Source organism: Oratosquilla oratoria, chromosome 3 (assembly GCF_046742065.1).
Source record: "Oratosquilla oratoria isolate Oo_2021 chromosome 3, ASM4674206v1, whole genome shotgun sequence".
Taxonomy (NCBI): domain Eukaryota; kingdom Metazoa; phylum Arthropoda; class Malacostraca; order Stomatopoda; family Squillidae; genus Oratosquilla; species Oratosquilla oratoria.
This window is the reverse complement of record NC_134779.1, coordinates 53,958,876-53,973,875: the sequence shown is the minus strand read 5'-3', so window position 1 is coordinate 53,973,875 and position 15,000 is coordinate 53,958,876. Positions and strand designations below refer to the sequence as shown.

Here is a 15,000-nt window from a genome sequence, read left to right as displayed (position 1 = left end):
AAGTCCCAAGTCCCAAGTCCCAAGTCCCAAGTCCCAAGTCCCAAGTCCCAAGTCCCAAGTCCCAAGTCCCAAGTCCCAAGTCCCAAGTCCCAAGTCCCAAGTCCCAAGTCCCAAGTCCCAAGTCCCAAGTCCCAAGTCCCAAGTCCCAAGTCCCAAGTCCCAAGTCCCAAGTCCCAAGTCCCAAGTCCCAAGTCCCAAGTCCCAAGTCCCAAGTCCCAAGTCCCAAGTCCCAAGTCCCAAGTCCCAAGTCCCAAGTCCCAAGTCCCAAGTCCCAAGTCCCAAGTCCCAAGTCCCAAGTCCCAAGTCCCAAGTCCCAAGTCCCAAGTCCCAAGTCCCAAGTCCCAAGTCCCAAGTCCTAAGTCCTAAGTCCCAAGTCTTTTACAAGTTCATGTGGTGCTTCCGTCTGGTAAACAAAGTCGCAAGTCGCAAGTCGCACGTACACAGTTAAGGGTCTAACAATACCGTGGACACAACCTAATTTCTTGTGTAACAGCATGTCATAATATGACACTTGCCGCCACAGCTACAAGTCTGAAATCCTAAATTGAGTTGGACTTGTCGGGAACGACGTTCGCCATTGGCCTACAGAGACCTGGTGCAACGGATTCGTTGGTGGATTGCAAGAGTGTAGTTTACAGCTTGTTAAGGTATTTAATGATAGTTCAGAGATCGCCTGATCTAATTGATGCCCTATCATTTAAGGCAATGGTGTTTTAGTTTTTGCTGTTGCTACGAAATAGTTAAACTCCCCCAAATATCTTACGGGTACCATACGATCGAAATTAGATTTGAAATTAGCTTGTCATCTCCACGCTTGTTGATGAATGTAGTTTGTCGGGTGGAGGATATAAATAAATCTGTCATTGTTATTATTATTAGTATTATATATGGATGATATAATGTAGCACATGTATGATATGAGACTTATTAACCCGTTATCGGAGAATAAGATAAGAGAAACAGAAGATCTGTATATTTCGACCACTATCTGTGGTCCTCTTCATAAGACCCACATATAGTGGTCGAAATAAGTAAATCTTCCGTTTCATCTTCTCCGACAGTAACTTAATGTCATACATACAGTATATATGTATATATATATATATATATATATATATATATATATATATATATATGTATATATATATATATATGTGTGTGTGTGTGTGTGTGTGTGTGTGTGTGTGTATAATTCATTTATTTATCTACCACAATTCGCTTTAATTCGAGGAAATCTAAGTTCGAGTCCTTAGTTGTACCACGTATCAGTTTCTGCATGCATGCCTCCTCGAGTTCATCGACGTTGATGGCTTAGAATTAAAGTGAATTGTTATTAATAAATGTAAATATGTTTACTGGATCCCAGTGTTGTACATATATATATATATATATATATATATATATATATATATATATATATATAAATATTAATATATATATAATATATATATATATATATTAAATATATTATATATATATATATAATATATGTATATATGTATATAATATATATATATATATAATTATATATATATAAATATATATGTATAATTATATATATGTATATATGTGTATATATATATATATATATATATATCTATATCTATATATATATATATGGAAAGACTTCACAAACACACGTGATAAACTATTTTTGCAGAAACCACTGGGAAATTGAAAAAACAGATACCGAACGTTTTCGTCTATTTAGACATTTTCAAAGGTACAAAAAAGCAATACAGAAAGAAACAATAAATACATAAGAAGACAAGGATACTCGGAGAGGTCCCATGTTACATTTCATCACACACAATTTTGTTAGTAATAACATTGTCCAATTTTGGATATAACATGAACTTGAGTTTGGGTTTATTTAAATTGGACAATTTTATTATTGACAAAATTGTGTGTGATAAAATGTAACATGGGTCCTCTCCGAGTATCCTTGTCTTCTTATGTATTTATTGTTTCTTTCTGTATTACTTTTTTGTACCTTTGAAAATGTGTAAATAGACGAAAACGCTCGGTATCTGTTTTTTCAATTTCCCGGTGGTTTATGCAAATATATCTATATATGTATATATATATGTATAATATATATATATATATACGTATATATGTATATATATATATATACGTATATGTTACAGTAAGAACACGTACCTAGGGATTACGCGTAATCCCTGAATGTTTATTCAGTGAATACGCGTAATCCCCGTTTCACTAACCGTTTATTCAGTGAATACGCGTAATCCCCGTTTCACTAACCTAACCTAACCTAACCTAACCTAACCTAACCTTAGGTTAGGTTAGGTTAGGTTCGGTTAGGTTCGGTTAGGTTCGGTTAGGTTCGGTTAGGTTCGGTTAGGTCAGGTTAGGTTAGGTTAGGTTAGGTTAGTGAAACGGGGATTACGCGTATTCACTGAATAAACATTCAGGGATTACGCGTAATCCCTAGGTACGTGTTCTTACTGTAACATATATACATACATACATATGGGAAAGGTGGAGGGGGAAACACGGGTCTTTATCTGATTATCGAGTTTATTCCTGACCGGTTTCGCTTACAATAGCTTCTTCAGAGGAAACCGGTCAGGAATAATCTTGATAATCAGATAAAGACCCGTGTTTCACCCTCCACCTTTCCCATAATTTGTCCCAATGTCTCTACATACATATGTATATATAATGTAGTAGCACATTTATAAAATAAGAAAGTGGGTCAATAAGACAGTGGGTCAATAAACCCACTGCCGGATAATGAGATAAGATGGATAGAAATTATGTATATTTCGACCACTATCTGTGGTCCTCTTAGGACCACAGATAGTGGTCGAAATATACAGAATTTCTCTCCATCTTATCTCATTCTCCGACAGTGGGTCAATAAGTCTTATATATATATATATATATATATATATATATATATATATATATATATATATATATATATATACATATGTATATATAATGTAGTAGCACATTTGTAAAATAAGACAGTGGGTCAATAAACCTAACCTAACCCACTGCCGGAGAATGTGATAAGTTGGATAGAAATTATGTATATTTCGACCACTATCGAAATATACAGAATTTCTCTCCATCTTATCTCATTCTCCGACAGTGGGTCAATAAGTCTTATTTATATATGTATTGTATATATGTATGTGTATATATATACATATATATGTATATAGATATATGTATATGTATATACGGTATATACATATATATGAATATATATATATATATATATGTATATATATATATATATAATATATATGTATATACATGCATATGTATATATAATGTAACACATTTGTAAAATAAGACAGTGGGTCAGTAAGACAGTGGGTCAATAAACCCACTGCCGGATAATGAGATAAGATGGATAGAAATTATGTATATTTCGACCACTATCTGTGGTCCCCTTAGGACCACAGATAGTGGTCGAAATATACAGAATTTGTGTCCATCTTATCTCATTCTCAGACAGTGGGTCAATAAGTCTTATATAAACATATATATATATATATATATATATATATATATATATATATATATATATATATATATATATATATATAAGTAAAAATGGGCAGTAAGTCTTCTTGTAAACATGTTCCATTGAAGACCAGAGCTAATTCAATATCCACTATCTTAGTGATTTTCTCAATGCTTCTTATATTGGTGTTACCACGACCTCTGTGAGCAGGAGACTCACAATGCACGCCCGTGAATGAAGCATACGTAAACACATGACACAAACACACAACAAAACTCCGAACAGACAAGATTTAGTCAACAATACAAAAAAACTTAAACAATGTAACAACACCAAGAAACTACACATCTTAGAAAGAGTCTACATTACACAAAACACTCCTATCATTAATATACAGACAGACACAGTTAGTACCTTACAACTACACAACGAGGCTGCGTGGCAACAACGAGTAAACGTCCAGCTACTGTGATCAGATGTCCAGCTACGTCCTGTTGAAGCGAAGACCTCACCTCTGTCCAGTACCTGACTCCTAACTCTCCTAGTTCCCCTTTTTTACTTGTATTTAAACTCCTGTTTTGTATATGTATCGGATTGATGTCGCTGCTATTAGCGAATTTCTCTCATATGTAATCTTACCTGAAGATGGTTGTATGACTCAACCGAAAGCTTGTATTTTATATTTTGTGTTATGTTTTTCGATACAATAACATCATGGATCTCGGAAGTCTTGTGTTTGACCTCCCCTCAAGAATCAAACAAACTATTAGAAAAATTGAGAAAATCACTAAAAAGATAGTGGATATTGAATTAGCTCTGGTCTTCAATCGAACACACACACACACACACACACACACACACACACACACACACACACACACACACACACACACACACACACACACACACACACACACACATATATATATATATTTTCTCTTTTTTTTTCTTTTTTTCTTTACTAGGAAAGGGTAAGTCAGGGAGAGGGGCATGGCCTGTTGGTCATGTTGAAAGTTTTAAAGTGACGACAGTGTGCATTCACTGGGAGTGGCAAACCTATCTACCAACTGCTCAGTGTATGTAGGCCTGCTCACCCACTGTCATCCTTTTATTTGTCCTTCGTCTCAAGTATTGTGATCTTTTACTTGTTGAATAGCATCGTATGTTTGGAAGTTTGTATGACAAGTTGTTGCTATTGTCGACAGAAATATTGTTATTGATATTATTATTATTATTATTATTATTATTATTATTATTATTATTATATATGTATGAATGCATGTATTTATCTTTTTTGTATTGTATGTCTTTGATAATGGACTCCTCAAAGTATCTAGATTCAGTATCTTGAATATGTTTGCTAATCATCATGGAGATATCTAAAAAAAATCGCTAAATTCATTTTTATCAACAAAAAGTGCTAACTCGAGTCGTCTTACGAGTTATCACACTGGGCTATTTTCCTTCGACATCCTACCTCCAACTTCCATTTGAATAACTAGAATATGACTTCGCTTACAGAAATCTAGAATTTTCTAAGAACATTTGAACAGAATGTCTAACATTCGTATAGGTTTATAAACTAATTTCATCATTCAGCTCTAATATATACGTATATGACGGAGATATGATTTGATATTTGGAGATTTGACAATTAAGATATTGTAACCGAAGTCGTTTTCACTCCAACGAACTCAGCCATCGGCTGTGGTGAAGCCCAGTGTAATAGCCTCTTTAGTCTATACACACTTTCTCCAGTTCCGTCACTCGCGTACATTATTGCTTGTTCGACATCCTGACCGACCTGTTCCACGAGTCGGGAGGTGTGTACTTGAGGTGATCCGCTAGTTGTGCGGGGAAAGTGATCAGGTGAAAAAGGATGAGTTGTGCAGTTGACATTCTCGGCCGGGACGTGGACCTACCGCTGCGATGCAGCTCCGTCATGTTGAGGAACCAGGCGAGAGCAGCTGCAAGGCCCCCACTCCACTTAACGCCCACCCCTCCTTCTTTCCAATCCCGCCCATTTGACACCTGACACACTCAGAACCACGTTTAGTGTCCTCAGCCACGTTTAGTGTCCTCAGCCACGTTTAGTGTCCTCAGCCACGTTTAGTGTCCTCAGCCTTGAGAACAGGGGATTACTCGATGCTTTTGCTTTGATTATGTACTGTATTTGTATTGTGTAAAGGGATTTCACGCGTCTGAATTAGTAAATAAAATAACCACCACTTGTGTAAAAATAGAGAGAAATTTAAAAAGAGTAAGGGAATGGAGGATCAGATGGAGATAAGAATGGAAAGAGAGAAAGGGAGGGAGGGAGGAAGGGAGATTGGTTGGGACTGAGGGATCACAATGTTAAGGACACCATATTTAAAGAATTAAATTGATAAATGTGATCATCATCTGGGAATCTTGAATGCCAGCGCGGACGAAGCAAAATGAAAAATGCTATGCACGTCGGTAGATTTTTCTTATGTTATTGATCAGGGAACCTCCCATAATAAATCAACCCACTTGCCCCTCCACCCCACCCCCACAGATGTCTTGCAGGAGATCCACGACCTCGTGGATTAGGTCACTTGGTAAGGGAGCCGGTACCTGGTCTCCGGAGGTCCAGCAGATTTTTTTTTTTTTTTTTTTTTTGAGTAGAAATATTATCTCGCTTAGGTATGATGGTGATGATGATATTGGTGGTGATAATGGTTTGGTGATTGTGGTATTGGTTATTGATGGTATGGTAATAGTGATAGTGGTGGTGGAGGCGGCTGTGAAATTAAAGGAAGAGTAGAAAGGAAAACAACAACAACAACATCAAGGAGTACAAGGTGAATCAACAACAACAACAACAACAATTAAAGGGATCAGTAGGAAGGAGAGCATCAACATCAAGGAGTACAAGGCGAGACAACAACAACGACAACATCGAAGAGCAGAAGGAAAGAGAACAACAACAGTGAGAGTGACTTCACCTGTAGAAGCGCGTGCAACAAACGTTGGCGGCGGTGATGCAAATGGCTTGGTGCTCGGAAGAGATGGCCGGCACGGGGGCCGGGAACGCCGAGCATACGAGGAGTTCACGAGCCCAGTTGGCACCCAGCGCGCAGCAGCGAGCGAACGTCGGCTCCAAGTCACCTGGAAGAAAACAAACAAACAAACAAATAGATGAATAAATAAATCATTGTAAGTTCAGACATGGAGGTGGAGGACAGTCAGCACTTGTTTTTCCACAGTGTATATACAGACTTATGCAGTACGTGAGCTACCTACATCAACATCTCTCCCCTCTCTAACTCGTTCTCTCTCTCTCTCTCTCTCTCTCTCTCTCTCTCTCTCTCTCTCTCTCTCTCTCTCTCTCTCTCTCTCTCTCTCTCTCTCTCTCTCTCTCTGATATTTTGTATATTCAATTCCTCCCATAAAAGGAATGGTCGCCACCTCAGCCCCCACCAGAGGATTTGTTCAGCCCTAAGAGCCAAAGCAAAGGACCCACCACCTCATGGAAAAGACAAAATAATATATAAAATTACATATATCTTATCCTCCCCCCCTCTCTCTCCCCTTCTTTCTCTCCCCTTCTTTCTCTCCTTCTCTCTCTCTCTCTCTCTCTCTCTCTCTCTCTCTCTCTCTCTCTCTCTCTCTCTCTCTCTCTCTCTCTCTCTCTCTCTCTCTCTCTCTCTCTCTCTCTCTCTCTCTCTCTCTCTCTCTCTCTCTCGCCCACTGTCTCTATCCCCTTATCTCTCTCTCTCTCTCTCTCTCTCTCTCTCTCTCTCTCTCTCTCTCTCTCTCTCTCTCTCTCTCTCTCTCTCTCTCTCTCTCTGTCTCTCTCTCTGTCTCTCTCTCTCTCTCTCTCTCTCTCTCTCTCTCTCTCTCTCTCTCTCTCTCTCTCTCCTTCCTTTTCAATAGCGCACCCTTGTATCATTTCCTCCTCCTTCTCCTCCTCCTCCTCCTCCTCCTTCTCTTCCTCTTTCTCCACGTGTGTGTGTGTGTGTGTGTGTGTGTGTGTGTGTGTGTGTGTGTGTGTGTGTGTGTGTGTGTGTTTACCTAGTTGTATCTCACGGGAAGGGGAGCTATTGCGTGTGCGTATTTTGTTTGTCTATCTGTGCCCCCCAACATTCTGTATGGTGTGTTGCAATCAAAGGATTACAAAGGAGAGGCATACCGACAGGAGACCTTTTGGTCCATAACTATGTCGGATGCAAAAAATATATAATAATGATAAATAAATAAATGAATAAATAAATAAATAAAAATTATAATAATACAAATAGAAAATAGAATAAGTAAATGAATAGGTAAAGTTAGATAATAAACAGGTAAATAGTAAATAATAATAGATTGACAGATGAATGATAATAAATGATAAATGATGATAAACAGACAAATAATAACAAACAAATAAAAAATAATATAAATTAAATGGCAGGCATTACAACATCTTGCTTAGGTGTTTATCTAAACGAATTTTAAAGCTTCGAAATGAACTACATTGCACTGTCTCTGCAAAAAGTTTATTTCATTCATTAACTACACGGTTGGCGAAGTTGTTTCTTCCCACTTCCAAATTGAATTTATTTCCTGACAGTTTGAGACCATCATTTCTCGTCGGATTCTCATTCAGTGTGAAAACTTTGTCACTTTGATGTTGTTATTTATCTTTAGAATCTTAAAGACCTGTATCAAGTCACCTCTGAATCTACGCTTTTTAGGGAAAACAGATTTGTATGTCTTAGTCGATTTTCGTATAATTTATTTTTGATATTTGGAATCAGTTTTGTGGCTCGCCGTTGTACTTTTTCCAGTCTGTCAATGTCTTTAATAAGATTCGGTGGCTATGCGCAACCAGCATATTCCAAATGTGGACGAACTAAGGATTGATAGCTTGTTAATGAGTGATGGACTTTTGAAGTCAAAAGATCGCGCAATCAGTCCTAGAATCTTATTTGTTTTCCCAGAGGCTGAAATACACTGCGTAGATTATTTGAGATCGTTACTGATAATTACGCCGAGATCTTCTTCACTATCCACTTTTGTTAACGAATTTCCAGATAACTTATAATCGTACTTACTGTTATTTTTACCTATGTGCATAACCTTGCATTTACTTGTGTTAAATTCCATTAGCCACTTTTTCAGACCATTGCTGTAGTTTATCTAAATCTTCTTGAATATCTAATTGGTTTAAGTGAACATTTGCCATTCCGCACAGTCTTGTATTATCAGCAAATCTGGAGACAATAGATTTCAGTCCGTGGTCTATATCATTTATATATACTATGAATAGAAGTGGCCCAAGAACGGAACCCTGAGGAACCCCACTCGTAACATTTTTCCATCTGGAAGTTTTGCCATTTAGAACAACTCTCTGTTTTCGATCGTTCAACCAATTACTAGTCCAACCTAATAGGCTACCACTTACTCCGTGTGAAGCTAATTTAGTAAGTAGTCTTTTGTGGAGGACGGTATCAAAAGCTTTTGTAAAGTCTAGATATATTAAATCTATATTGTTTCTTTTGTCATAATTCGAGGTGTGTTGTAGAATTCGAGTAAGTTAGTCACGCAAGAACGTTTCCGTCTAAATACATGCTGGCTATTTTTTATCAAACAGTTACTTTCTAAATGATGTTCGATAATATGTCTGATGATACTTTCCATAATTTTTCCTACGATTGAAGTCAAACTTATAGGCCTGTAGTTATTTGGTTTCTTTTTGTCACCTTTTTTAGATATGGGAGTAACGTTAGCTAGCTTCCATTCTCTTAGGACATCTCCGGATATGATGGACTTCTTGAAAATAATTTCTAATGGAACAACAATCTCATTTTTCATTTCCTCTAAGATTCTTGTATGCCAAACGTCAGGCCCTGGTGTTTTATTTATGAGTTTTTCTATACACCTATTTTTTCTTTTGTTATATTTACCGTGGTAAGTTCACCCTAGACTTTTCACAGGTTTCAGTTTGGAGTTCACTTTGAAGTGTTTCGTTTACGAATACTGAGCTAAAATAGTTGTTTAAAATATCACACATTACTTCATTTGAATATTCAAGTTGACCGTCAGCAGATAATAGTGGGCCAATGTGATTCCTAATAACCTTTTTATCTCTAAAGTAACTATAGAACTATTTGGGATTCTCTTTACTTTTATCAGTGATATTTATTTCGTATTGTCGTTTTCGTTTTTTATTGTCTTTTTCTAAATATCTGTATTATTACGTAACTCTGATAATCATTAGGTGCACCCGAGCACTTGTATTTCTTATAAGCCTGTTTCTTTTTAGCAATACTTTTTTTCATTTTCTTTGTCAAGCCATTTTGGGCAAGCCCGATTTAGGGGGGGGGGTCTGTCCTTAAATGGGATGAAAGTATGAATCAGCTTGGTAAGTGTATTTTGAAATATTTCCCACATCTGATCTACAGGTCTTTCGCTTAATATTGCCTCCCAATTTGTTAGCTGAAGCTCCTGACGTAGTATTATGAACTGAGCCTTACTGAAATAGGGTATTTTAGATACACAAGTATCTATTCTAATTTTTTTTAGTTTGAATCTAAGTTGTGATCACTACTTGCAATAGTTTCACAAATTTCTACATCGGTTATCATGCTTTCATGGATAGTGATCAACAGATCGAGTAAATTTCCATATCTTGTGGGCTTTTTTACATGCTGAACTAAGTAATTGTCACCGAGAAAATCTATCAAGCGTCTACCATGTTCAAGGTTCATCCGATCAATATCAGTAAAATTGAAATCGCCCATTATCGATAAGGCCCGGTTGCGGAAACTAGACAGTTCTTGAAACAAAAACATTTTCATCTGCTAATGATAATGCTTTTGGCCTATATATTACACCTACATTTACTTTTTGTCCATTTGTTTTGGTTAATTCTACCCACAAACTATCATAAGCATCCTGTTTCACTTTTTCGAAAACACAGGCATGGACATTGCTTTTAACGTGCAACAGAACACCCCTACCTTTCTTGTGGTTTCTATCCTGATGAAAGTGTTTAAATCCCGCAATATTAAATTCAGCTTCAAACTCTTTACCATTTAACGATGTTTCGGTTATTCCTATCATATCGAGATTTTCGCTTTTGACATACGACTGGATTTCTTGGAATTTGTTCCTAATACTACGAGCATTAAAGGATGTCGTCATAGCCTCGCACCATGGAGTCCCCCACCACCAAGAACTCCTGATTTTCAGCCAACTCATCTTCCAGCAGACCAAAACGATTGGCTATAGCTAGTGGTTGTTCCGCAGGGCGCCCGCTTACTGAACGCGGGTTTGACTACCGGGACCCCACGGAGCGCCACTCGCGCACGGCAGTGGCAGAAGTAGAAGAGGTGGACCGTTCTTTGGGTTGTGGGGAGGATTCACTCTTCTCACAGAGCGCACTCTTGAGAAGAATTTCCTCCACACACATCCTGAGACGGTCCTCCAAGTTCACAGAACCCTCACAAGCCATTTCGCTCTTCCTTATACTATTACTCCTACCTGTGGAGTACAGTAACACACTACGGTTTTGACTCTAAATTACTAGAACACTACACTTTATCTTATAAATGTAACTGTATAACGCTATACGTATACAATTACAAAAACACAACACAATCACTTGTCACTATTCGAAGATATACTGTAAACTTCACAAGAAGTAATAAACTTAACAAGAGGTATTCGCTAGCTGACTTAACAAGAGATATTCGCTAGTTGACTTAACAAGAGGTATTCGCTAGCTGACTTGACAAGAGGTATTCGCTTGCTGACTTAACAAGAGATATTCGCTAGCTGACTTAACAAGAGGTATTCGCTAGCTGACTTGACAAGAGATATTCGCTAGCTGACTTAACAAGAGATATTCGCTAGCTGACTTAACAAGAGGTATTCGCTAGCTGACTTAACAAGAGGTATTCGCTAGCTGACTTGACAAGAGATATTCGCTAGCTGACTTAACAAGAGATATTCGCTAGCTGACTTAACAAGAGGTATTCGCTAGCTGACTTAACAAGAGGTATTCGCTAGCTGACTTGACAAGAGATATTCGCTAGCTGACTTAACAAGAGGTATTCGCTAACTAGCCTGACAAGATGGGGAGGGGGGGGACTTTTGTGACACATCTACAAACCAGACTTACGCAACATTCTTATGACCAGAGATTTACTTCCACTCCCACCTCCCTCCGTACGGCTTTCCTCCTCCAACCTCTTCTTGTAGGATAAAAACGCGGGTTATCACCGCCGAAATCTGGAACCTTCTTGTTTTAGGGTCAAGGATAAGGTCAAGGTCACACATGGTGTCAACACTTCGATAGAAGTCTGAACATGTTGATAGGAATAAATGAAGCTAAAACTGTCTTACTGATCTACATGAAAACTGACATAATGCGAATTTAATATACAGAACCTAGAAGCTTGTTAGAATATCAAAATAGTCTGCCACTAATATATATATATATATATATATATATATATATATATATATATATATACATATATATATATACATATATGTGTGTGTGTGTGTGTGTGTGTATATATATATATATATATATATATATATATATATATACTGTATATATATGTGTGTGTATATATTAGAGATGTATCGGATATCCGCATCCGCAGAACATACGCATCCGCATCCGTAGTTGTGATAAACTGAATATCCGCATCCGCATTTGTGATGAAATATACATCCGCATCCGCACTCTACAGAGGATGTGTGGATGCGGATGTGTTTTGTGTATTGCACAACCTATAGATTATAGAGTAGTGTATAGACACGCAGTTACAGACAAGCAGAGTAGTAGAGTACTGCCTGGTGCTTACAGACTTAGAGTTGATGAAGTTGATGAAGTGAATCAAGACAACTAACTTTCCTTCACAACTGATGTGTGGTCAGATACCTCAGCAGGTGTCTCATCGCTGAGTTTAATTGCACATACCATAAATAAGGAATTTGAAAGAACAAACTTTGTGCTAGGTGCTGAACCACTGGAAGAACGACATACAGGAGAGTATATTTCCAAAATGTTTGATGATATACCGATGAAATGGGACATATCTCATACAAATGTCCACTGTGTTCTGCGTGATGCTGGAGCAAATATGAAAAAAGCTCTGTTTTTCTCAGGTGTAAATAATTTGGATTGTACTGTGCATGAAATACAGCTGATTGCTAAAACTGGGTTATCATTACATTGTGATGTAGAAAACATGATAAAAAAAACTCGTAGTATTGCTACGCACTTTCATCACTCAACTATGACACAAGATGAACTTAAAAAGATTCAGGACAGGCTGCAAGTACCTAAATTCTCTGTTATTCATGATACACCCATAAGATGGAATAGCACCTAACACATGCTAAGAACACTAGAAATAAAGGAATCTGTGTGTGTGTATGCTGCTACCAACTCCAAAATCAAACAGCTCAGCGATACTGAGTGGTTGGTTATGCATAAATGTGTACAAGCCTCACAACCTTATGAAAATATCACAAAAAAACTTAGTGACTCCACATCAACAGCAGCTGAAGTGATTCCACTTGTAAAGTCCTTAAGACACACCCTTCAGCATACCACATCAGTAGTTTCTAACCCTGTTGAAGAAACTCATACTTCAGATACATGTTCCGAAGATGAATCAGGCACAGGATCAGTGATTGAGTTAAATGAAGACAGACAAGAAGCAACACAAGCAGTAAACTTCATGAAAGAAGCAATGCAAGCTGATGTTGAGAAAAGATTATCTTGGATTGAAAATGAAGGTCTTTATAGAATTGCAACATACATTGACCCAAGATACAAGAGTAATTTTTTTTCTTCAACTCACGTCACTGATCAAGTAAAATCATCACTTGCCAGAGTATGTGAGGAGCTCCGTCAGACGACTATTCTAGAAGAGGAAGATGGAGAACCAAGAAGGAAACGAAGAAGAGATGATACGAGTGAAACACCTACCACCTGTGGAACATTAGATGAAGCAATGACCTCTATTCTTGCCTCCAGCAGTGGTGGTGAAGCAGAAGAATCATCTGTAGTAACTTCACTCATGAAAGATATTGAGAAATATCACAGAGAGAAAAGAATAAGTGGAACACGTCAAGATAGTTTGCAATGGTGGAAGACAATGAAGACAGTCTACCCTGATTTGGCAAAGGTAGCTTGCCAGTATCTCTCCTGTCCACCAAGTAGCGTTCCTAGTGAACAGCTGTTTAATAGTGCTGGCTTGATATATGACGCCAAGCGCAATCGGCTTTTGCCAGAAAAGGTAGATAAGCTACTGTTTTTGAAACGAAACCTGCCCATCTTGAACTTTAAATATTAAGTAAATGTGTTTATAGTATCAGTTCAATCAGTTGGTTATAGATTTATAGTTAACCACTTTCAAAAGGGTGGAGGTTGGGGAAAGTGGTCGGTGGGATGCACGACGAGTTGGGTTCACGTCCCGCATCCTGGTAACGCACAAAATGTGTGCCTGAAACTCGTCATAAAACTTCATTGTAAGAAAAAGTACTTCCACTTTATTTCCACTAGTATACTCTGGGACTCCCTTCCTGCGTCTGTATTTACGTCTTCCTATGACTTAAATACTTTCAAAGAGAGAAGTATCAACTACTAAGACTAGAATCAGTACAGAGAAGAATGACCAAAATGATACAAGGACTCGGAAATTTGCCTTGCGAAGAGAGGCTTAGGCACCTTAACTTACACTCTCTGGAAAGACGCAGAGTGCGGGGTGATCTAATAGAAGTGTTCAAGTGGATCAAAGGCTTTAACAAGGGTGATGCAAACTAGGTCATCATATTAAAACAACAGGGCAAGACTCGCAGTAATGGATTTAAACTGGACAAATTTAGATTTAAGAAGGAAATAGGCAAGAATTGGTTTACTAATAGGTTGGTCGATGAATGGAATAAACTTAGTAACCATGTAGTAAGCGCTGAAACTATCAGTTGTTTTAAGAAACGATTAGACAACTTTATGGATGGGGATGACAGGTGGTGATGGATACGGAGCTGCCTAGTGTAGGCCTTATGGTCTTTTGCAGTCTCCTTTATTCTTATGTTCTTATGTAAGACACCATTCGAACTCATTTGGCAGTCTTCTGATTCTCCCACCTTGTTTTTATTTGTTATTTCTCCTGTCTGCATGGTCTGACAATGAAACAGGCTTGGTGAGAATGTTTGACGTAAAAACATCCGCATCCGCGAGGATGTCATATTTTGATATCCGCACCCGCATTTGCATCCGCATTTTAGTAGAGACTGATATCCGCATTCACATTTCCATCCGCAAATTGACATCTGCATATACATCCGCATCCACGGATGTCTGAAATTCGACATTCGATACATCTCTAGTATATATACATATATATACATATATATATATATACATAAATATACTGTATAAATATATATATTTATATATATATATATAAATATATATACATACATATACTGTATATATATATATATATATATATACATAC

General features: G+C 37.6%; 1 protein-coding gene across 11 annotated transcripts in view; it reads right to left on the bottom strand.

The window, feature by feature from the left end:
* Nucleotides 1-15,000, bottom strand: part of LOC143022668 (uncharacterized) — a 95,667-nt gene that overhangs the window by 76,122 nt on the left and 4,545 nt on the right. For all 11 annotated transcript variants that reach the window (XM_076181009.1, XM_076181023.1, XM_076181002.1 and 8 more), the window contains exon 2: nucleotides 6,475-6,637. In XM_076181009.1, the coding sequence (XP_076037124.1) occupies nucleotides 6,475-6,637 (163 nt within the window). The remainder of the gene's footprint in view (nucleotides 1-6,474; nucleotides 6,638-15,000) is intronic.